This window comes from Hyperolius riggenbachi, chromosome 6 (genome assembly GCF_040937935.1).
Source record: "Hyperolius riggenbachi isolate aHypRig1 chromosome 6, aHypRig1.pri, whole genome shotgun sequence".
In the NCBI taxonomy this organism is placed as follows: Eukaryota; Metazoa; Chordata; class Amphibia; order Anura; family Hyperoliidae; genus Hyperolius; species Hyperolius riggenbachi.
This window is the reverse complement of record NC_090651.1, coordinates 225,676,537-225,701,211: the sequence shown is the minus strand read 5'-3', so window position 1 is coordinate 225,701,211 and position 24,675 is coordinate 225,676,537. Positions and strand designations below refer to the sequence as shown.

Below are 24,675 nucleotides of genomic sequence, written 5' to 3'. Positions count from 1 at the left end.
TATCTAAGGGAGTGGTATTCTCCATGCTGATACCGCTTGCTCTAATCTTTATGAATTGACATATGGTGACATGTGTTTATATAATCACTGCACAAGGCGGAAATTTCCCACACTGCTCAGGAATGTCAGCTTTTCATGCGGAAACAGCTTTTATGAATAGACATTATGCTAAGTGCTCGGTAAAGTCATCTGTTTTCAGCATTTCTGCATGCGGGAATGCTATATGAATGATAGCCTTTGAATCGATACTTTAGGTATTCCCTCATATTACATAAAAGTGGAAAAAGTATACAACCAAGGTGGCAAGATTGCTGGGCATCTTTATATGTGTGCATACATGTGTACCGTATATTACAATTTCTTGTGATAGTACTTAACATATTTTATGCTTTACTGGTATCCTTCTGTTGCTAATGGTAATCATTCTAGACTCCTATAAATGCATAGCTCCCAATTGTTACATGGTGCACAATTTTATGTCCAGTCTTTAAATTATTAACTGCCTTAGGCTTGGTTCACACATAAATCATTTCCTGGCCAGTCCTGTCCTGTCCTGTCAGTTTTGCATCAGTTTTCTATGAGTTTTACCTGACTGGACATGTACACCTTTTATGTGTGAACACACCCCTAAAAACACATACAAAACTGACACCTTTTTATATGTGAACCAATCTTTAGCTTTAAAACCTCATGGAATGGAAGATTAGAAATGGAAAAAAGGACTAGTGTGATTAGAAGAATAAGAATAGATATTTTATGTATGATTTCATCACGGCAGGTGTGATTTGTAGGCTGTCGTCTTTTTGTTCTGTTTGCTAAAAATGTTCACTTTCTCAATTTAGAATGCTGGAAAGTATAATAAACTAATAAAATTCACATTTGTTTGAGCAGCTTTGCACATAATGGGCTCTATTCACAAAACCATGTGCGGTAACTCTTTTTTGGGTGAAAAATTACCTCCAGTGATAATTCACTAAAAATAGTGAAAATAGTGAGTATCACTAAAAATGTACCAAGTGTGATAAATGTTTGATAAAAGTGCGGTAAAACAGGTGATAAAACATGTGATAAACAGGTGATAAAACAGTCAGTAATATGTACAGAAAAAAACCTTTTCTGACCACTGTAGGGCAGCCCATATACTTGCCACCCATTACACAGAGACGACCCAGGAAAGCCTGTCGCATTTAAAGTGGGACCTCAACTCTTGCGCAGGACAGAATGAAAACATATATAAATGCACCCCTTATGTATATAATTTATCCTGTCTAATTCCCCCTCATCTGTAAATAATCACAACTGTAATTTGAGCTCTCAGCTGTGCCAGGTGGCTGCCTCAGCAGAGCAGCTAATGTGTAAACACAGAATGTTAACCCTATGTCTGCTTCCATGAAAGCAGGAAGTACATACACTGGAGATTTTTTGTTAGATTTGTATCAGCTGTAACAAAAATGTTTTTCTTTAAAGGTTATTATGCTGTTGCTTATCTTTTAGAGCAGAGCTGAATTTCCTCCTCGGCATCTATAAAATCATCTAAAAGACTGTACAAGGTCTGAAAGTGCGCCTTTAGATTAGACACACTAGTCTTTTCTGCCTTCTATGTAAAATTGACATAAACTCGAGCAAAGAAAGCTCAAAAGGCTCCATCCTGAAGGCCAAAAGCAGAGAATTGGAAATTATCACCTACCATTTGTAGGTGATAAAAAAAAACCTTAATTAACACCAACTTTTCAATTGAGAATCTTAAAATGGAGATATTTTGGTCAGTGTTTATCACTACCTAATTTAACTCATGCGGTAAACCCAATGATGTATTTTTCAAGGCTCCTGAAAATACTTAGGAAGCTGCAGTATGCTATTCTTGCACTAGATGGCGACATCAAAGCAAAGTTCATCGGGTTCTGCATGTATTCAGTAGTTTGTCCCCTGAGCTGCACCGTCCGGCTCTTACAAAGGGAGGGTGTTAGAGCTGTGAGCTGTGTGAGATTTTGCTGTATAACTTGCAGGAACAACAGACCTTGTCTAACCTGTACGTCAGCATGGCCTGCAAGAGAGCCTTGGTGATCCTGTCCAAAGGAGCGGAGGAGATGGAGACTGTCATCCCCACTGACGTGATGAGGAGGGCTGGGGTGAGCACTGCTGCAGTTTGCATGTATTTATTCATGCGGACGCTGTGCATAGTAACTGCAGTTGTGTTCACAAAAAAAGATGAATGTGAGGCTACTTTCCTGGTGGTTATGAGTCACCACGAGCTATATAGGTATCCTGTAAAAGGAATGCATGATATAAGCATTATCTAACAAATGCATGATATTATAAGCATTATCTATTATTGGCTACATTTCAATAGCAGAAAAGGTTTAGTCTTCTGGACCTATACACACTTGACAAATAGCGCACTGCTCCCATGATCACAGTGGCACTGTTCTCTCACATGTAGACACATGGCTTCAATTCATCAAGCATTACCGCATTCGGTAATGCTGAAAACAGCTGACTTAACGAAGCACTTTAGAAAATGTTAATTCATCAAAGCTGTTACCGAATGAGAAGCTGAAATGACACATCAATGAGATAAATTACCGACATGTGCTCAACAAGTGTTAATTCATCATGGTTCCCACATTCCCTAACACATTCGGTGTTTATCTCAAGCTCTCCCCTGTCCTTACAGGCTTCAAAAGCCTTCTGTGTGAATGTTTTCATGATTAGCAGGAGCAGGCAGCCAATAGAAACAGCCCCTGTTCTCCTGCAAGTGCTGCTGATAGGTCACACAGGCTTCTCCACACAAGCTTTCAGACCCCCCAAGCAGTGAGCAGAGAGAACGGGTCAAAATATATCCCCAGATTCCCTTCGGTGGTGTAACCCTTTCAGGCCCTGTTTGATAATGCAAAGATGCTGGTGGTGAAATCACCAAGCATGGCATTTGTAATGTCTCCAGGAAGTTCATCTACGTTGTGGCAAATAAATAAAATGTTAAGAAAGACTGATGGACAGATTCAGAGCAGCAGAGGCAGTATAAATAACAGTAACTATAACACCTTTACATCACAAAGGGATGTCTGGATGCCTTCTATTGTTATCAGCTTGTAACAACACAGGGACATTCCAAGCTGCTCTGCACCACTCTGCAGTTATCGAACAGCCTTTGATGAATTGAAGCCTAGTAGTTCGGTAACTTAACGAACCTCTACCACACATGGGAAAATATTGATGAATTAGCACAGTGAAGTGTAAAATATCGAATGCGGTATTTTAAGGACTGGGGTTTTGTTATCGAACACCCTTTGATGAATTGAAGCCCATGCTGGAATTTACTTTCCAGCGACCAAGGTCTCCAGCCCCCAATTCTACAGCATTTTGTCCAACACCTTGACTAGTGGTCACTGGTTTGCAGGAGGAAAAGCCTGATTTAGTGACTTGTGTAAATGTTTTCTCTCAGCTGACAAATGATTGTATGTCCTGACAGAGCAGTGGGTTGCTCAGTAGTAGGGCAGCACTCATCCGGAGCAGTGCTTTTCGGCGCTGCTAGATTTTGGCGCAGCCGGCGCCACCATAGGCTACAATAGGAATCACAACTGTTAGTAACGTCGGCGCTGTCAGAAGACGGAGTCGAGGTTGCTTTAAAAACGCAATAATTTGGCTTCCAGCAATCACTGGAAGCTGAATTATATCATTCCCCCACTATCCAAGGGGGCCTAGATGGGGAATAGTAATTAATACAGCCTGGACTTGTGCAGAAGCAGGATCCTGCGCCCAAGCCTACCGGCCCTGATTTCAAATGTATGTGCATTCATCTCCCTCTCTGCTCTACGCTCTACTGATCAGAGGCTTGTTACTCAGCTATTAAGGGAAGAAGGGGGGGGGGGGGGGGAGAGAGACACCAGGAGGGCTGATTTACTTTGGACATGTAGCTTCTTATCTATCCCCAAGTCCTGCCGCCCTTTTGCTTTTTCAGTGCCCAAGGCTATGGCCTTTCCATAAATGTGGACCTCCCTTATTTCCCAATTTTATGAGATGGGAAAGAGGTACACTATAAAGACACGGCTTTGTCACACTCCTGGGCACCTCTCTGCACCACACAGCCAATGATAGAGATCAGACAGACACAAAATTCATAAAAGCAGTGCGATTAAAAAAAAATCTGGGAGGGAAAATACAGCATTCGGTATTTTAGATTTTTGTGGGCTAATTCATAAACATTTTCTCAGCTGCGGTAGAAATGCGGAAATTTTCAGAACTGAGTTGTCTGTAACATGAGGCAGAGTTGTTACATTGAGTGGGCTGATTTGTTACATTCCTGGTCTCCTGCAGACACAGCATTACAATAAAAGAGGCAGCCCCAACTTCCCTTTAGATGTGCATATTTTTTTTTTCTGCCTCTGACAGCCCTGAATCTTCTCTGAATCTATTAGTCTTTCTAAACAATCTATGTAATTGCCCCAATTTAGAAAAACTTCAAGAAACTTTACACATGCAGGCTTTCTGAAGTGAAATATATTTGAAAACAGGCACCCAAGAGGTTAAAAACACAGCCTGGGGTATTCTGGAAAGCCTTTTTTGTTCCTTCACTGCTGCTGCCTGGGAGAGATCTGTCCCCATTAACTTTGTTCTTATCCGCTGGCTTATCGCCTCTTCAGCTGGCTTATCGCCTCTTCAAAGCAGACGATATTTCTCCATGTCAATACCGCCTGCTCTAATCTTTATGAATTGACATTTATTACATTTTATGACATGTGCTGGAGGTGTTCACCGCACAAGGCGGTAATTTATCTCCCTGGTCGGTAATTGTAGCTTTTCATGCAGAAACAGCTTTTATGAATGGACACTTTGCTAAGTGCTCGGGAAAGTCTGCTGTTTTCAGCATTACAGCATGCGGTAATGCTTTAGGAATGATAGCCAAAGTGTCTGGATCCATAGTCTTATGTGCATGTGAGCAAACTAAGGCCTCATCCACAGGCGGGCTGCAGGCTTCAAGCACTTTTTGGCTGCAATTACATACAGCCAAATGGTAGCGTTTGGTAACCCCATGTGTCAGTTTTGACATGGGGTGGGGGTAGCTGGTGGTGGTAGCTGGTGGCTAAAACATCTCATGTTGCATCTGAGGAAGGTAACTGCCATGTTCATATGCATTTCCAGTCGATTAATGGTAGCAGCTGGCAGGCGATGAATTAATTACCTTCAGCTGTTGAAGAGAGGCCTCAGAAGTTTCAGAGATCAAGATGTTATTTGTGAATAGTGCCACTATTGGAAAGACTGGAACTTGTTTTGTGCCTCGTTCCATGCGGGGCTGTACCATGCTTGTCTATTGATTCATTCTGACTTGTTTCTCTCCAGATCACAGTTATAGTGGCCGGCCTGACAGGAAAAGAGCCCGTTCGTTGCAGCAGGGATGTTATGATCTGTCCTGACACCAGTCTGGAGGAGGCACGCAAGCAGGTGATTCTGCACATCACTTCACACCTCATTTTATGTTTCTCTGAAAGGTCCCCCCTCCCTCAAGGAGGGGTGAATTGCATGTCTTTCAACCCACGTTATTACATGCATTTTAATGGGCAGTGCTACACACTAGTTTGTTGTTTTTGTTTAAATGCATTTTTAAGTGCTTTTTCAATAAGTGACTATATTTCCAATTAAAACAGAAACCGGTTATGACCAGACAGAGCTATTTGATTCTTATGCATTTTTTTTTTCATGAGTTTTTAAACTCTTCTATGGACTTTCATTATGTCCGAAAATGTAGCTGCTTGTCCATAAACCCTGGAAACCACCCATTCTCCTGTGTGAACAATGTAACATAAGATCTGTGTGCATCCATTGGAATCCATTCCGTTTCATGATTCTACTAAACAAAATGTTGTTTTTAGGACAAGTGAACCGAGCCTAGATGTATTTTTGTCTAACAAAATACAGTTGTAATGTTAATATCTGGTGACAAGTGGTTTAACATGCTGTATTGCACAGACATTCCTGCTGTGCTCTGAAGCTCAGCAAAAAAGAAACAAACACGTAGGGTGGCACTAAATGCACTGAAAGGCAGCCCCAAGGGGGTAGCAGGGGTCGTAGGCCGTGCCTCCGGAACAAACCAGGTTCAATTGTAGCAAAGAGAGCAAACAGAGATCCGGGCACCAGCCAGCACATATGATGCATAAACTCCTTTATTCCTTCCCCAAGATTCCTGACAGAAAATTGCAAGGCCTAACAGCCGTTTCACAGATAAATCTGCTTCTTCAGAGGCAACAACAACCTCTGTTGTTGCCTCTGAAGAAGCAAATTTATCTGTGAAACGGCTGTTAGGCCTTGCAATTTTCTGTCAGGAATCTTGGGGAAGGAATAAAGGAGTTTATGCATCATATGTGCTGGCTGGTGCCCGGATCTCTGTTTGCTCTCTTTGCTACAATTGTGCTCTGAAGCTGACCATGTTATGTGCTGGTGCAACTCCTGCTGACAGCATGCAGTGATTACTGTAAACAAAAATATGCAACATTCCCACAGACCTGCACACTCCACCTCCTTGTAATTAGTGGAGCATTGCAGTAAATTTAGACACACTAGCATGCTGGTATTGTTTTCTTGTATGTGCGCAAGCCTCCAACCACTGGTGCAAACAAGGATGGGACTTTATGTATGTCAAACAATACACTGTTTCCGTGGCTTCCAGCAATCTTAGTTTGAATTTTTATTATTAGAAAATTGTTGCTGCAGATTGAACTGTGAAGATATTAAATAACCATAAATAATACATTTACTTTTTCTTTATCATCCACTTGTTGTATTACCTAGCCTGTTTACAGCTGATGTTGAAGTCTACCTCAGACCAGGTTTAATATTAGATATTGTAGAAGGGGGATAGAACTTTCTTTGGGGGTATTTCTCCTAGTTCTGAATGGTCTCTTGGTAACAGAGATGTATTATCTGTGTCCTCTTACCTTGATTAACTGATGACAAATAAAATTAGTACCTGACCAGCAGCCCCTTCAACAGCCATTCAATGCTGCAAGTTGACTTCAAAAGAATAAGCAAGGACTCACTTCCATTTTAGGCCTCATTCACATTACAACCGCAGTTGGCCGTGCGATCGTAACACGTACGATCGCATGCAATCTGTGTTTGTATGCATTGCGTGGCTGATCGAATTCAGTAATGAATGGGTCAGTTGCGCGATTTGCTAAAAAAATGCGTGCAGCATGCGTTCCCGCTTCGCACTGGTCGAACGCATGTAATGTGAACATCAGACAGTGCAGTCTATGCACTTCAGATGTTCGCGCTTGTCTGCCTCCTACATGCGTTGCCGGAATACGGATGGCACCGCGTGCAATGTGAACGAGGCTAGTCTGAACTGTATGATCATGATACTGAGAACAGAAGCAGCCTTGTCTAACAATATTGGCTCAGGTCGGACGACCTGTTAAAAACAAAAACAAAACCAAAAATGTTTAGCTGCCAAATATTTTCTTAACATATAAAAAAAAATTGGGCACCCTGCTTACTAACCTATCGATGTATATATTTAGCTGTGTGACTGCAGTTGGGCTGTAATTATGCCCCTCATTAGCACCTCTCCCCAGGCTGGATTCAGTGAGGGAGGCTAAGGAATGTGGCTCTGGTTATGTAGCTGAGCAGAACATGGAAGCTGGAAAGGTCAGAATTTCTGGCGTCTGACCACCGTCGTCCCTTAGTCTAATTTAGGATTCCCGCCTCTGCCAGGCACTCTGCAGCATAAAGGACTGCTGATCATAACCTGCATCTTTTCCAAGAACTGATCTTTGTACAGTTGCTTTTAATAAACAATCAGAATATCTGGAATAGTATTGTTTAAAGGGAACCTGTCAGCATAGAAATATAGGAGCAATGATTATTTTATTGAATTTAGGGCATAAGCTCCAAGGTTTCCACATCTGTTTCTGTAACTGTTTTGGGATCGCGATAAGTAGAATATTCACCGCATCTGTGGCTCTGTAAGGGCTGGTGCACTCCTAGAGGGCTTCTAAGCACTTTTTAAAATGCCAGCGCTTTCAAAAGCGCTTGGCTTACGTTTCTTTATAGGATGGATCACACCAGAGAGATGTGATTTTTCTCAAAAATGCAGCATTTCTAAGGTGCTTCAGCCTGTTTTTGTTACAAAACTAGTACCCTTGCAGCTCAACTGTACATAAATAAAAAAAAAAAAAAAAAGCTACACAAAAACACTACAACATCGCTGGGTGTAAATGGTGAAAATTGCTAGGCACATGCCTAGAATTGCTTAGAAAAATCACTTCTAAAATCGCTGAGCGTTTTTGATTGGCTCCTGACCTCCTGATCACTGTGAGCCAGTGACAGTGATTGGGAACTGAAAAAATGAAAAAAGCCTCTGGTCCTTGAAGGGACCAGAGGCTCCTGTTCCAAATGAGTTAAAGGAGAACTGTAGTGAGAGGGATATGGATGCTGCCATATTTATTTCCTTTTAAGCAATACCAGTTGCCTGGCAGCCATGATGGTCTATTTGCCTAAAGAAGTGTCTGAATCACACCAGAAACCAGCATGCAGCTAATCTTGTCATATCTGTCTAAATTTGTCAGAAACACCTGATCTGCTGCATGCTTGTTCAGGGCCTATGGCTGAAAGTATTAGAGGCAGAGGATTAGCTGAATAGCCAGGCAACTGGTATTGCTTAAAAGGAAATATGGCAGCCTCCATATACCTCTCACTACAGTTCTCCTTTAAGTCAGAGTTCCCCAACCCTGTCCTCAAGGCCCACCAACAATACATGTTTTGCAGGAAACCACAAACATACACAGGTGAGGTAATTAGTGTTGCAGCAGAGCTGATTAAAGGCTGGTGCACACCAGAGCGGTTCTGGAGCGTTTTTAAAAACGCTAGCGCTTTGAAAACCGCTTGGCTAATGTATTTCAATGAGCTGGTGCACACCAGAGCGGTTCTGCTTGCAGGGGGAAAACCGCTTGGCTAATGAAAGTGAATGGGATGGTGCACACCAGAGCGGTTAATTTTTTCCACAAACGCAAACTCGGGGGGGCTGCAACATTTTTAGATTTCTGAGGCGTTTCTGCCTCAATGTTAAGTATAGGGAAGTGGAAAACCGCTCTGAAAAACGCTAGATCAGAGCGATTTTCCAGGCGTTTTTGTTACAGAAGCTGTTCAGTAACAGCATTACTGTAACAATATATGAAACCTGCTACACAAAAAAACGCTGCAAAAAACACTAGGCATGTTTAGAAAACCTCTCTAAATATGCCTAGAATCGCTCAGAAAATCTGCTTCAAAAACCTCTAACGTTTTGCGGATCTGCTAGAGGTTTTTGGTGTGCACTGGCCCTGACTACCTCTGTGGATTTCCACAAAACATGCGCTGTTGGTGGGCCTTGAGGACAGGGTTGGGGAACACTGAGTTAAGTGACTCATTCGTCTAAGGTAAACAATTAGTCTACCACGCGCTCAAATCCTAGTTGATAAAACTGTTTTATTGGATAAATTCCTCAGTAGAAATTGCAAAATGTACTAATATACTCACTCATACAATCTCCACCTCTCCCTCATTCATACAATAGAAGGGCCCTTCTGGATAAAAACAAAACTTAGAAATACATAAAAATAAATCAACCTAAAAAATGTTACTTCCAAAAAGAGTTAGAGCCTAATAATCCAAACAGGTATGTGGAAAAAAAGAGATTCCTTCTCGTATGGAGAATGTTCCTCAATACTGTTCTTTAGGGAGTGTCCTTATATAGTGTTCCATACGTATACAGTTTAAATCTTCATTCAATATGAATTGTTCATCTTATTTAAACATACTGAGTGCCAGTGCCAAACTCACGGTTTAGTCCGCTCACTTCCTCGGATATTGAAGAGCGCCCTCAGTGGTTTTTCTCACCGTCACGGGGCCGGGTCTGTTTGCTGTCAGACTTCACTCGTACGGCTCTCTTGCAGGTCTCCAAGTGCCGCCTACGTCACTTCCGTGTGCTCAACACAGTGATCCGCTCGCCGCACTTCCTGCCTCCTCTCGCTCGTATCGGGTTCATTCGGGTGACGTCACCACCTTTGAGTACGCTGGAGCTTACTGTACGGAATACCGCTGCGCGCTTCTACGATATTCTGTAGAAGCGCACAGCGGTATTCCGTACAGTAAGCAGTATCCAGAAGGGCCCTTCTATTGTATGAATGAGGGAGAGGTGGAGATTGTATGAGTGAGTATATTAGTACATTTTGCAATTTCTACTGAGGAATTTATCCAATAAAACAGTTTTATCAAACGGGATTTGAGCGCGTGGTAGACTAATTGTTTACATTTTTCTGGTTTTGTGAGGATTTAAGGGACTCCTCAGTCCTCCACGCTGCTGGTTGGAGTAAACGATCCCCTCTAGCACCTGATAAATTTTATATTGTCATTCGTCTAAGGGCCTGTTTCCACTGCATGCAGATTGGATGCACAAAAACTGACTCCAGCCTGCCAAAGGTAAGTTGCTGCCGCTATTGACACTCCATGGGGGGGGCCAGGAGACTCAGGCAGGCGGGAGGAAGGAAGGCAGGGGGGCAAATGAGGACATATGGGGGGCACCGGAGCACACATAAGGGGGCACAGAAAGACACATGGGGGCACATGAGCACACACAGGACACATGGGGGGGATGGGAGGACACACGGGGGCACAGGAGCACACATGAGGACACACAGGACATGTACAAGACGCTCCTGGAATATGGATGCACCAGGTTTAGTAGTTTTGTTTTCCCCTGGTTTTTGCCCTCTAAACCTGGGTGAGTCTTATATTCCGGAGCGTCTTATACGGCGCAAAATACGGTTTTGTGTAGCAGATTACAAATCCTGTTACAGTAAAAGCTGTTACTGAACAGCTTATGTAACAAAAACACCTGGAAGACCGCTCCTGATGTAGCGTTTTCCACAGCGGTTTGCGTTTTTCCTATAGTTGAGGACGAAACGCTTCTGCAAACCACAACGTGCAGCAGGAGGCACGTTTGCGGTTTGGGAAAAAAACTCAAACCGCTGGTGTGCACCATCCCATTGAAATACATTAGCCAAGCGGTTTCACAGGTGGATGCTGCTGGCGGATCGCTGCTAAAACCGCTCGGTGTGCACTGGGCCTTACAGACTGCAGGAATTCTTAGAGTCCTACTGCTCTCCCCCTGTTTTAGGGCTACAACCCACTAAAGTGTTTTGGGTTTTTTTGCATTTAGGTAGCGATTCAAAACGCTAGCGATTTCCCTGAATCAGAATCGTTTATTTCGCCAAGCATGATTGGGTCATGCCCGGAATTGGTTTTAGCATCACAGGGCAGCTCACAAAAAGAAAAAACTTACAGTGGAGACATAACGTAAAAACAGTGCACAACATTAAGTTACAGCACAAATATACAATACAAGGAAAAACCGTGAGGCAGTGTCACAGCAAGAACACCACAACATACTCAGAATAATCCCAGTACCGTAAACACTCTTGGGCCATGGGTGGTGGCGAGTACAAGTGTGAGGGGGGCACCATGGGATTTATAAGGAGTTCAATAGCCTCACCGCTGCGGGGAAGAAAATGTCTCTGTGCCTTGATGTCTTGGTGGGGATGGCCCGGAACCTCCGACCCGATGGGAGCCGTCGGAAGAAGCGATGACCTGGGTGTGATGGGTCATTGGCAATCTTTGCTGCTCTAGAGCACAACCTAGAGTTGTGGATGAGCTCCAGAGGGGGGAGGGGTTTCCCAATTTTCTCTGCTGATCTGATGACCCTCTGAATTTTGTATCTGTCGGTGGCGCCAGCGTACCATACGAGTATCGAGGTGCAGAGGACAGACTCTATGGTGGCGGAGTAGAACGATTTAAGGAGTTCTTGGGCCATACCAAACTTCTTTAGTTGGCGCAGGAAGAAGAGCCTCTGCTGTGCCTTCTTTTGGGTTGTGATGGTGTTCTTCTTCCAGCTCAGGTCGTCAGATATGGTTGTGCCCAGGAGTCGAACGCTGGAAACGATTTCAACTTCAGCCCCGTCAATGAGAATTGGGCGCAGGGTCGTCCTCTGCCTTCTGAAGTCAATGACCATCTCCACAGTTTTGGTGGTATTGAGCACCAACTTGTTTGCTCTGCACCAGTGGCAGATTCTATCCACCTCATCTCGGTAGGCCTGTTCATCGCCCTTGCTTACGAGGCCAACAATGGTGGTATCGTCGGCAAATTTGATGACCTTAACAGGGTTAACTTTTGAGGTACAGTTGTTGACATAGAGCGAGAACAGGAAGGGTGACAGTACACATCAGGACAGGACACATCCCTGAGGGGCTCCAGTGTTGGTAATCCTTGGCCTGAAATTCCACTGAAATGCTCAGCTAATGTTAATGCATGGACCAAATTCCACTGGAGCGATTGCGATTAGCAAAATCCCAATGCAGGACATGCAGCATTTTTTTGTGCGTTAGCGTTTCTGCAGTGTAAAGTATAAAAAAAATGCTCATGAATCGCTAAACAGATTGATTTGCTAGCATTTTAAATTGCTGCATACTGTAAAAAAACAAACCAAAAACTTACACTTTTTAAAATTGCTACCAAAATCGCCAGAAAAGGCTCATGAAATCTCTTACAAAAAGCTCATCAAAAATGCTAGCGATTGCGATCTGCATTGCGATTTGCGTTTTGTAGTGGGTTCCAGGCCTCAGATCAGATTTTAGTAGGAAACTCCACTCTTTAGAAGTCTGAGAGAATATCTTAAAGAGGAACTCCAGTGAAAATAATTTAATAAAAAAAAGTGCTTCATTTTTACAATAATTATGTATAAATGATTTAGTCAGTGTTTGCTCATTGTAAAATCTTTCCTCTCCCAGATTCACATTCTGACATGTATTACATGGTGACATTGTTACTGTGGGCAAGTTATGTAGCTGTTTCTAGCTGCTCTGGCTGTTACAGACAGCTTTAAACAGCCATTTCCTGTCTGTGAACATTGTTACATTGTGGCAGTTTGCCCAGAGTACCGCGGTATTCAGAGCCTCTTGTGGGAGGGGTTTCAGCACAAAATTAGTCACACAGCGCCCCCTGATGGTCTGTTTGTGAAATGCACTAGATTTGTCATGTAAAAGGGGGTATCAGCTACTGATTGGGATAAAGTTCAATTCTTGGTTGGAGTTTCTCTTTAAGATATGTCTATAAATCGTGCAGAACGAATATCTTAAGATGTGTCTATAAATCGTGCAGAACTGTCTCAGACGGTATTGTTACATTTCACTCAGACTCTTTAATTAATTGCGTGTGTGTAACCAGGAAGAGTGAATGCTGTGAATAAATGAAAAAAAAATGCTTCAACAAAGTTTTAAGGTTCCTTATATACTATATATTAAACTTGGCCGGGGCGGCTGCTTAAAGGACCGCATGAGGCGAGCATTGTGTACTGCGGGCCTTAATTTATTGGCAAGTGATCTGGCATGTCCGATCATCTCGTCTGACTGCGTTGTGTATTCCCTGCGTGGCCTCTCCTTGTGTGCTGCACATCATAGCTCTGCTTCCCTCCATAGTGACAGATCATAGTGGGCGATGTGTCTGTACAGCTTCAGCTATGAACTCTCGCCCAAGGGATCGTGGCACACTTATGCAGACAAGTATATATTTGTGTTGATTATATTATAAAATGCATAGGCCTTTTGGTGATTCTGATGTTTTTCTGTTTGAAGGGACCCTATGATGTTGTGGTTCTCCCTGGAGGTAACCTCGGAGCCCAGAATTTATCAGAGGTGATTGATTCTTCTGTGCTGTGTCTTATGAACTGATGCTGCTTTTATAAACCTAAAGCAATCTTAGAAAGCAGTAATGGTGATTGTATGCTTCTATCCAGTCTCCAGCAGTGAAGGCCGTGTTGCAGGAACAGGATTCCAAGAAAGGTCTGATTGCCGCTATCTGCGCAGGTATGAAAATATATTTTAATCTGGTGTCCTCTTAAAGTGAATACAAGGTGAGAGGGAAATGGAAGCTGCCATATTTAAGTATTGCTAGTTGCCTGGCTGCCCTGCTGATCCTCTGCATCTAATACTTTTAGCCATAGACCCTGAACAAGCATGCAGCAGATCAGACCACTGACAAGATTATCTGCATGCTTGGTTCTGGTGTGATTCAGACACTACTGAAGCCAAATAGATCAGCAGGGCTGCCGGGCAACTGGTAATGTTTTAATAGGAAATATCACTCACCTCATGTTAACTTTAAAGTTCAACTCTATGTACACATTTTTAACGTATTGTAAGAGCTCAATTGTAGAGCTCACACTTTTTTTTTGTTGTTGTTGTCTTCGTACAATCGTCTTGATTAGCTGAAGACAAATCACTTTTTTCAAAATTGTCGCCAGCCATGTCCTGCAGCATAGATGTAGAAATATGTTGCTGCTTTATGAATCAATAATGAAAGCATCCCGCTCATAGTGCCTGGTGTTTAAGCACTGCCATAGGCAAGATAATTGGGGTTGATACTCACTGCTCCCTGCCACTCTTTTCCATAGTGTAGTGTGGTGTGCAGGTTCCTTGACCTGCCAGACATCTGTTTCTATTCACTGGTGGGACTGCAGCACTGCAATATATTTCTAGTGGTTCTAGCTCCTACAGACTATACACCAGGTGGCATGTGCACATCTCATCACTAGTGTGTGCATTCAGAGTCCAGGTATGCTTGTGGTGAACGATATTCTGTAGAAGACCTTTACATTTAAAGGGAACCTTAACTGAGAGAGTTATGAATGTTTCCTTTTAAACAGTGCCAGCTTGTTAGTCCTGGTGATCTCTTTGGCTGCAGTAGTGGCTGAATCACACACCTGAAACAAGCATGGAGGTAAACCAGTTCAGTCAGAGCACCTGATCTGCATGCTTGTTGAGGGGCTGTGGCTAAAAGTATTAGAGACACAGGATCAGGAGAAGAGTCGGGCAACTGGTAAGGCTTATTTTAAAAGGAAAAATCCATATCCTTCTCAGTTTAGGTTTTCTTTAAGCTTGCAGAGGCAGGGTTCTCTGCCCCACAGTTTCTTGTAATTGCCTTATGTTTTGTTAGATGCTGCATTTGTTATTGTCATACATGTATTTGCCACATGTGTAATACACACTCATGCTCTTATCTTACCTTGTACGATGACGCACAAAATGATGGCACTATATAAATCCTTTAATAGTAAATTTAGTATTCTGTCAAAAACGACTAAAACAAAACTATATGCTTAACACGCTGTTGCTATTTCAGGCCCCACTGCTCTTCTGGCTCATGGAATTGGATTCGGAAAGAATGTCACCACTCACCCTCTGGCCAAGGATAAGATGATGAATGGAGGTAATTGCCTTTTTGTTTAAAATGACCAATCATGCATAATTGCATAGACCTATATATCATTTACAGCCAGCAGGGAGAGCTGCTGAGCAAATGGTCCAAAACAGGCTTCAGTTTACAATTCTGTTACATTGTCACCAGTCTAGTGTTAAAGGGGCACTACAGCGAAAAACTGTAAAATTTAAAATATGTGCAAACCTATATAAATAAGTACTTTTTTTTTTTTTTTTTTTTCCCCAGAGTAAAATGAGCCATAAATTACTTTCTCCTATGCTGCTGTCACTTACAGTAGGTAGTAATCTGACAGCAGTGACAGGTTTTGGACTAGTCCATCTCTCTCTTTATAGGGGATTCTCAGGGATATATTTTCAAAAGCACTTAGTGAATGGCAGTCGCTCTGTCTAACTGCCAAAAAACGGTGTAGGGAGCAGGGAAGCTGGCCAACATTGTTTAAATCTTTTTTTTTTCAGGAATATCTTTATAAAGAATAAAAGCCTTGCTGAGAATCCCCTATGAAGAGATGGACTAGTCCAAAACCTGTCACTTCTGTCAGATTTCTACTGCCTACTGTAAGTGACAGCAACATAGGAGAAAAGTAATTTATGGCTCATTTTACTTTGGAAAAAATGTATGTTTGCACATTTTAAATTTTACAGTTTTTGCTGTAGTGCCCCTTTAACTGATAGTATTTGCATATATGACCCATTCCCAGCCACCAAAATAACATTTTCAATAGGAGAGCAGCCATGACATCTTTCATAGTTTTGTCCCGCCATTAGGCTAAGAAAGGGTGCTATATTGATCTACTTCTAGTTTCTTAGCTGCATTGTTGTTGATCCATCTTATAATGCTTAGGCTGGGACCAAACTTTTTACATTTGAGCATGCACTGTAAAGTGCACGTTTCCCACCATACTTTGTACAGCACCACGGAATACAGTGATGGGAAAAACTATTTGCCCCTTCCTGATTTCTTATTCTTTTGCATGTTTGTCACACTTAAATGTTTCTGCTCATCAAAAACCGTTAGCTATTAGTCAAAGATAACATAATTGAACACAAAATGCAGTTTTAAATGATGGTTTTTATTATTTAGTAAGAAAAAAAACTCAATCTACATGGCCCTGTGTGAAAAAGTGATTGCCCCCCTTGTTAAAAAAAAAAAATAATAACTTAAAGAAAACCTGAACTGAAAATTAAGTCAAAATAAGCATACACAAGTCATACTTGCCTCCCATGTAGTCTACACCTCAGTGTCTTTCTCCTCTCCCGAGTCCTGTTTGTTCACGGTGATCAAGGGAATTTTCCGTCCTCCATTTTGAAAATTGCCAATACCCCATAACCGCTTCCTGGTCAGCACACAGTTAAACTGTAACATCGCCCACTTGAGCCATAGGGAAACATGGACATTACCTGGTACATCAGTTTTCCTCTCAGCTATAACTGACAGCAACTGATATTTTACTGACAGCAACTGATATATTTCAGATCTGACAAAATATTGTCAGAACTGGACGGGATTATTGTCAGAAGAAAATGGTGAGCTTCTGAGAGGAACTGATGGCAAGGTAACTGTGTAATGTTCATTTGAAGGTACCTCATGTGTTTATTTTAAATATTTTTACTCAGTACAAGTTCTTTTAAGTAAAAAAAAAAAAGATTTTTACTCACCTGGGGCATCCCTCAGCCCCCTGAAGCTGTATGGTGCCCTCGCAGCCTCGCTCCGATACTCCTGTCCCCACTGGTGGCTACTTCTGGGTTTGGCGACAGCCGCCGACAGCCTGGGAATGCGAGTGATTTCTGCGTGCCCAGCCGCTATATCACAATCTATGCTGTTATAGTGTATAACCTATACGCTATAGCAGCATAGAGGGTGATCTAGTGGCTTGGAACGCGGAGACTCACTCCCGTTCCCAGCCTGTCGGCGGCTGTCGCCGAACCCGGAAGTAGCCGCCAGTGGTCCCCAGGAGGATCGGAGCGCGGCTGCGAGGGCACCATACAGCTTCAGGGGGCTGAGGGATGCCCCAGGTGAGTACATTTTTTTTTTTTTTTTTTTTTTTTTTTTTTTTTTTTACTTAAGTATCCCTTTTAGGGCTCGTTTCCACTATAGCGAATCCGCATGCGGGCACTGCACGCGGATTCGCATAGGCAATGTAAGTGGATGGGACCGTTTCCACTTGTGCGGCTGCGGGAGCGTTTTTTGGTGCGGCAGAAATCTGCACGGCAGAGCCGTCAGATTTCGCGTGCAGAAGGAATGTGCGCGAATCGCCGCTAATGTATCTAATAGGGAAATCGCATGCGGGGTGACCATGCGTTTTTTTTGCCGCGAAATCGCATGCGATTTCGCATAGGTATTAATGTTAATTTACACAGGTAGTGACATGGTTAAATTCGCATATACCTTACCTATGCGGAATCGCATGCAAAATCGCGGCAAAAACGCATGCGGAATCGCACCCGCATGCGATTTCGTCCGCGGTGGAATGCAGGCGATTCCGCACCGCACTAGTGGAAACGAGCCCTCAACTGTGGTTCATCACACCAGAGTTCAATTTCTGTAGTCACCCCCAGGCCTTATTACCGCCATACCTGTTTCAATCAAGAAATCACTTAACCACCCTGGCGTTCTATTAAGATCGCCAGGGCGGCTGCGGGAGGGTTTTTTTTAAATAAAAAAACAAAAACAAAACTTTTTCATGCAGCCAACTGAAAGTTGGCTGCATGAAAGCCCACTAGAGGGCGTTCCGGAGGAGTTCTTCTGATCGCCTCCGGCGGCCAGAAGTAACACGGAAGGCCGCAATGAGTGGCCTTCCGTGTTTTGCTTACTTCGTCGCCATGGCGACGAGCGGAGTGACGTCATGGACGTCAGCCGACGTCCTGACGTCAGCTGCCTCCGATCCAGCCCTTAGCGCTGGCCGGAACTATTTGTTCCGGCTGCGCAGGGCTCAGGCGGCTGGGGGGACCCTCTTTCGCCGCTGCTCGTGGTGGATTGCCGCAGAGCGGCGGCGATCAGGCAGCACACGTGGCTGGCAAAGTGCCGGCTGCGTGTGCTGCTTTTTATTTCATTAAAATCGGCCCGGCAGGGCCTGAGCGGCACCCTCTGGCGGTAATGGACGAGCTGAGCTCGTCCATACCGCTAAGGTGGTTAAATAGGAGCTATCTGACACAGAGAAGTAGACCAAAAGCACCTCAAAAGCTAGACATCATGCCAAGATCCAAAGAAATTCAGGAACAAATGAGAACAAAAGTCATTGAGATCTATCAGTCTGGTAAAGGTTATAAAGCCATTTCTAAAGCTTTGGGACTCCAGCGAACCACAGTGAGAGCCATTATCCACAAATGGCAAAAACATGGAACAGTGATGAACCTTCCCAGGAATGACCAACCGGCCGACCAAAATTACCCCAAGAGCGCAGAGAAAGCTCATCCGAGAGGCCTCAAAAGACCCCAGGACAACATCTAAAGAACTGCAGGCCTCACTTGCCTCAATTAAGGTCAGTGTTCACGACTCCACCATAAGAAAGAGACTGGGCAAAAACTGCCTGCATGGAAGATATCCAAGGCGCAAACCACTTTTTAAGCAAAAACATTAAAGGAATACTATCGATGTATGCATTTATTTTTAAATGCTGTATGTTGTAGCACACATTAGGACAAGTACTAGGAGCAATTTGATTCCTCACACAGCTGTTCCTCTCAGCTGTAAAATCCTCCTTCAGTTTTGGCCGTCAGTGTTTGATACAAATGTATCTATATGCTGAGGGCTCCCAGAGGGCTAAGCCCATGTCTGCACAGGGGAGTTGCTATCAACTCCTCAGTTTATAGTTTAATTATCACCTTGCTGAAAGAATCTTATTGATATGGTGGTAAGGGGTTAAAGATTCTAGCAATGTGTGTTTATTATCTTTGCTTCTCTTGACTGATAAAGATACTAATAATGCTAATTGTAAACAGTGGTCTGCCCCTCTCAGCAGCTTGTAAAGTGGATGCAGCCTGGAGTGAATCACCACAAGCAGGCAGCCAGACTGAGTGTAAACACAGACTATTGTTTATAGCTAGTTATATTCCAGCAATATTCCAGCTCATTTAGTTACCTGTTACCACCTCAGATCAGCCTATTTCTCCTCATGTCTCCTGCATGCTGTGAGTGACACAGTGAAATATATTTGTGAGCTGTGTGACAGAGTAACCAAGCAGCTCAGGGTGACCCAAACTACTATGAGCTGTGTGAGAAATGAATTTTTAAGCAGGGATAGCAAGAGAGAGACCTGGGTGAATAAAGTGCCCCTAGCACTAGTGGTAATGTGTACACTAATATACAGTATTAAAAAAAAAAGTCGTTTCAATCGATAGTACTCCTTTAAGGCTTGTCTCAACTTCGCTAAAAAAACATCTCAATGATTGCCAAGACTTTTGGAAAAATACCTTGTGGACCGACGAGACAAAAGTTGAACTTTTTGGGAAGGTGCGTGTCCTGTTACATCTGGCGTAGAAGTAACACAGCATTTCAGCAAAAGAACATCATACCAACAGTAAAATATGGTGGTAGTAGTGTGATGGTCTGGGGTTGTTTTGCTGCTTCAGGACCGTGAAGGCTTGCTGTGATAGATGGAACCATGAATTCTATGGTCTACCAAAAAATCCTGAATGGGAATGTCCGGCCATCTGTTCGTCAACTCAAGCTGAAGCGATCTTGAGTGGTGCAGCAGGACAATGACCCAAAACACACCAGCAAATCCACCTCTGAATGGCTGAAGAAAAACAAAATGAAGACTTTGGAGTGGCCTAGTCAAAGTCCTGACCTGAATCCTATTGAGATGTTGTGGCATGACCTTAAAGCGGTTCATGCTAGAAAACCCTCAAAGCTGAATTGCAACAATTCTGCAAAGATGAGTGGGCTGTAAAAGACTCGTTGCAAGTTATCGCAAACGCTTGATTGCAGTTATTGCTGCTAAGGGTGGCCCAGTTATCAGGTTCAGGGGGCAATTTCTTTTTCACACAGCGCCGTGTAGGTTTTGAGTTTTTTTTTTTTTTCTCACTAAATATTAAAAACCATCATTTAAAACTGCATTTTGTGTTCAATTATGTTATCTTTGACAGTTAACGGTTTTTGATGAGCAGAAACATTTAAGTGTGACAAACATGCAAAAGAATAAAAAATCAGGACAAATGGTTTTTCACATCACTGTATAATGCTTAGGCTGGGACGAAACTTTTTACATTTAGCATGCACTGTAAAGTGCACGTTTCTCACCATACTTTGTACAGCACCACGGAATATGTTGGCGCTTTATAAATCAATAATAATAATACACTGCCGGCACTCTAAGAATCGCACACAGTGTGCTGCTTATTTAAAGTGAACCTAAGATGGTTCACTATCGCTAATTTATACAGTACTTACCCGAAATGTCCTCCAGCCCCATGAGCAGCACTGAGTCCCTCGCTGTCCTCTTAGACTCCTTCGTTCATCCGCTATGACTCCCGGCAGTCGTGGGCTGGGCCATGCGCGCACCTCTTGTCACGCTCCCGTGCCCTGGAGCGTCCTGTGCAGCCGAGTCATGCGTGCGCTCAAGCCCATGACTGACCGGATTACCGGGATTCGTACCACCAGAATAGAGGGGCTGAAGAGGATGACGAAGGAAGCCATAGTGCTTATGGGGCTTTTGGAAGCCCCAGGTAGGTATAAATTAGCAATAGCGTACCATCTCTGGTACATTTTACATACAGTGGCTTGCAAAAGTATTCGGCCCCTTGAAGTTTTCCACATTTTGTCACATTACTGCCACAAACATGAATCAATTTTATTGGAATTCAACATGAAAGACCAATACAAAGTGGTGTACACGTGAGAAGTGGAATGAAAATCATACATGATTCCAAACATATTTTTTTTACAAATGACTGCAAAGTGGGGTGTGCATAATTATTCAGCCCCCTGAGCTAATACTTTGTAGAACCACCTTTTGCTGCAATTACAGCTGCCAGTCTTTAGGGTACGTCTCTACCAGCTTTGCACATCTAGAGACTGAAATCCTTGCCCATTCTTCTTTGCAAAACAGCTCCAGCTCAGTCAGATTAGATGGACAGCGTTTGTGAACAGCAGTTTTCAGATCTTGCCACAGATTCTCGAATGGATTTAGATCTGGACTTTGGCTGTGACATTCTAACACATGGATATGTTTTGATTTAAACCATGCCATTGTTGCCCTGGCTTTATGTTTAGGGTCGTTGTCCTCCTGGAAGATGAACCTCCACCCCAGTCTCAAGTCTTTTGCAGACTCCAAGAGGTTTTCTTTCAAGATTGCCCTGTATTTGGCTCCATCCATCTTCCCATCAAATCTGACCAGCTTCCCTGTCCCTGCTGAAGAGAAGCACCCCAGAGCATGATGCTGCCACCACCATATTTGACAGTGGGAATGGTGTGTTCAGAGTGATGTGCAGTGTTTCCGCCACACATAGCGTTTTGCATTTTGGCCAAAAGTTCCACTTTGGTCTCATCTGACCAGAGCGCCTTCTTCCACATGTCTGCTGTGTACCCCACGTGGCTTGTGGCAAACTGCAAACGGGACTTATGCTTTTCTGTTACCAATGGCTTTCTTCTTGCCACTCTTCCATAAAGGCCAACTTTGTGCAGTGCACGACTAATAGTTGTCCTGTGGACAGATTCCCCCACCTGAGCTGTAGATCTCTGCAGCTTGTCCAGAGTCACCATGGGCCTCTTGACTGCATTTCTGATCAGCGCTCTTTGTTTGGCCTGTGAGTTTAGGTGGATGGCCTTGTCTTGGTAGGTTTACAGTTGTGCCATATTCCTTCCATTTCTGAATGATCGCTTGAACAGTGCTCCGTGGGATGTTCAAGGCCTTGGCAATCTTTTTGTAGCCTAAGCCTGCTTTAAATTTCTCAATAACTTGATCCCTGACCTGTCTTGGACCTGTCTGGTGTGTTCTTTGGACTTCATGGTGGTGTTGCTCCCAATATTCTCTTAGACAACCTTTGAGGTCGTCACAGAGCAGCTGTATTTGTACTGACATTAGATTACACACAGGCGCACTCTATTTAGTCATTAGCACTCATCAGGCAATGTCTATGGGCAACTGACTGCACTCAGACCAAAGGGGGCTGAATAATTACGCACACCCCACTTTGCAGCTATTTATTTGTAAAAAATGTTTGGACTCTTATGATTTTCATTCCACTTCTCACGTGTACACCACTTTGTATTGGTCTTTCAAGTGAAATTCCAATAAAATTCATTCATGTTTGTTGCAGGATTATGACAGTGGAAAACTTCAAGGGGGCTGAATACTTTTGCAAACCACCGTACATGGGAATGTGATTTATGTATTGCGTCTCAGACCCATCTTGGAACAAGTAAGTTGGTATGGTCAATGAAATGCAAATTTCGAGTTGATGCAGCATTATTTTGTATGCAGCTTCAACCTAAATCAAATGTTGCGGAGGTAAAATTTGAATGGTCCATTTTCAAGCTGCACACATTTGCAAAATGCTGCATCACCTCGAAATTATTTACATCTCATTGAAATTGACCAGTTGAATTCCATCATGATGAGCTTTAGGGCATGTTTCCACTACACGCAGATTCTGCATGCAGAAAACTGACTCCAATGAATGTCTATGGGCCTGTTTCCACTGAACGCGATTTTACTGATGCAGATTTCCCATAGGTATTAATTGGAGTCAGTTTTCTGCATGCAGAATCTGCGTGTAGTGGAAACAGACCCTTAACCTTTTGCCGACCACGTCACACCGATGGGCGTGGCGGCAGCCCCAGGACTGCCCAACGCCGATTGACGTAAAGTCCTGGGGCTCGGTTTTGAATGAGATCACGCTCATTCTCGGAGGGCGGAGCTCCGCCCCCTCTTCAGTCTCTGAGCGGCTATTGCCGCTCGGGAGACTGTTAGACGGCGTAATCGCCGCCTAATTACCCGTACAGCGCTGCGATCAGCTGCAGCGCTGTACTGGGGACAGCCGTGTGACACAGCTGTCCCTCCGTGTGACACAGCTGTCCCTCCTGAGCCACAGAGGTGATCGGCTGTCATAGGCTGAAGCCTATGACAGCCGATCACAGGGATTGGCTGGCGGAGAGAAAGGGAGGGGGGTATACATCAGAAAAAAAAAAAAACTTTTTAACAAAAACAAACACAAATAAACAAACACTTTTGATCAGACCCCACCAACAGAGAGCTCTGTTGGTGGGGAGAAAAGGGGGGAGGAATCACTTGTGTGCTGTGTTTTGCGGTCCTGCAGCTTGGCCTTAAAGCTGCAGTGGCCAATTTAATGAAAATGTGCCTGGTCTTTAGGGGGGTTTAACACGGCAGTCCTCACGAGGTTAATTGGTCCATTTTCAAGCTGCATATATTTGCATACAAAATTTGCTTAATCCTGCATCAACTCTGAATTATTTGCAGCTCCTGGACTATTCCTACTCTGTAAGGTGTTCTGCACTTCCCTTACCATTAATCAATATTTATTTATATTCATTATAAGCTACAAATACAATGGTCATGTAGCAATGGTATGCTAATTTGCAATGGTCAAATATTTGTCTGTACATGAGGCAACCCATCAGGAAATATAGAATTTGAGAATTTTGTTTAATTTTTTTTTTATTTAATGTAGAGCACTACAAATACTCAGAAAATCGAGTGGAGAAGGATGGCCATATTCTCACCAGCCGCGGACCTGGAACAAGCTTTGAGTTTGGCCTGGCAATTGTAGAAGAATTAATGGGGAAAGATGTTGCAGCTCAAGTCAAGGCCCCACTTGTTCTGAAAGATTAAGATTACCAATTGATTGGTTTGCATCACATTTCTGGTCCTTGTTTAATAACCAATTTTTTCACTGATGTGTCCTTTCAAAGCTGTATAGACTGACTTAAAATGGATATGGGCTCATCTATGAAGCAACGGAATTGTGCATAGAAGCTGCATTTTGTGCTCTGGGAGATATAAAGTTTGAGTGTTGTTGTGTACAATAGAGTACTTTCAAATTTGTCGATACATGAGGACTGAATACAGTACCAAAGCAGATGTTCCCCAGAAGATTAATTTGCTCTATCAGTTATAATAGATGCAAAACTAATTGCACTCAGATGGCACTTAAGACTTTTCTTGTCGGATTCAAAATAAATCTCTTGAAAAGAATTTGTTTTTTGCAGTAATTTTTGTGTGCTAAAGTACACCCAAGGTGACATGGTGAGATACATTTGTATGTACCAGTGCCAAGCATACAAATAACTAGGCGGTGCTAATTTTTTTTTTCTCTGCCTGAAAGTTTACTACAATATATTATCTTGTTATAGTAAACTAAATGTCCAGGTCCCGGCCAAGTGCCATTATAAGTAAATGGGAGTAAAGACTGGTAT

The 24,675-nt window shown here is 43.2% G+C and overlaps 1 protein-coding gene across 1 annotated transcript; it reads left to right on the top strand.

Moving 5' to 3' along the window:
• The first annotated feature begins 1,927 nt into the window (after positions 1–1,927).
• PARK7 (Parkinsonism associated deglycase) lies at positions 1,928–24,454 on the top strand. The gene is made up of 6 exons (XM_068240485.1): positions 1,928–2,129; positions 5,338–5,439; positions 13,659–13,718; positions 13,820–13,889; positions 15,205–15,291; positions 23,931–24,454. Exons 1-6 carry the CDS (start codon positions 2,040–2,042, stop codon positions 24,089–24,091), a joined length of 570 nt encoding a protein of 189 aa, XP_068096586.1. The 5' UTR covers positions 1,928–2,039; the 3' UTR covers positions 24,092–24,454.
• Positions 24,455–24,675: the final 221 nt, after the last annotated feature.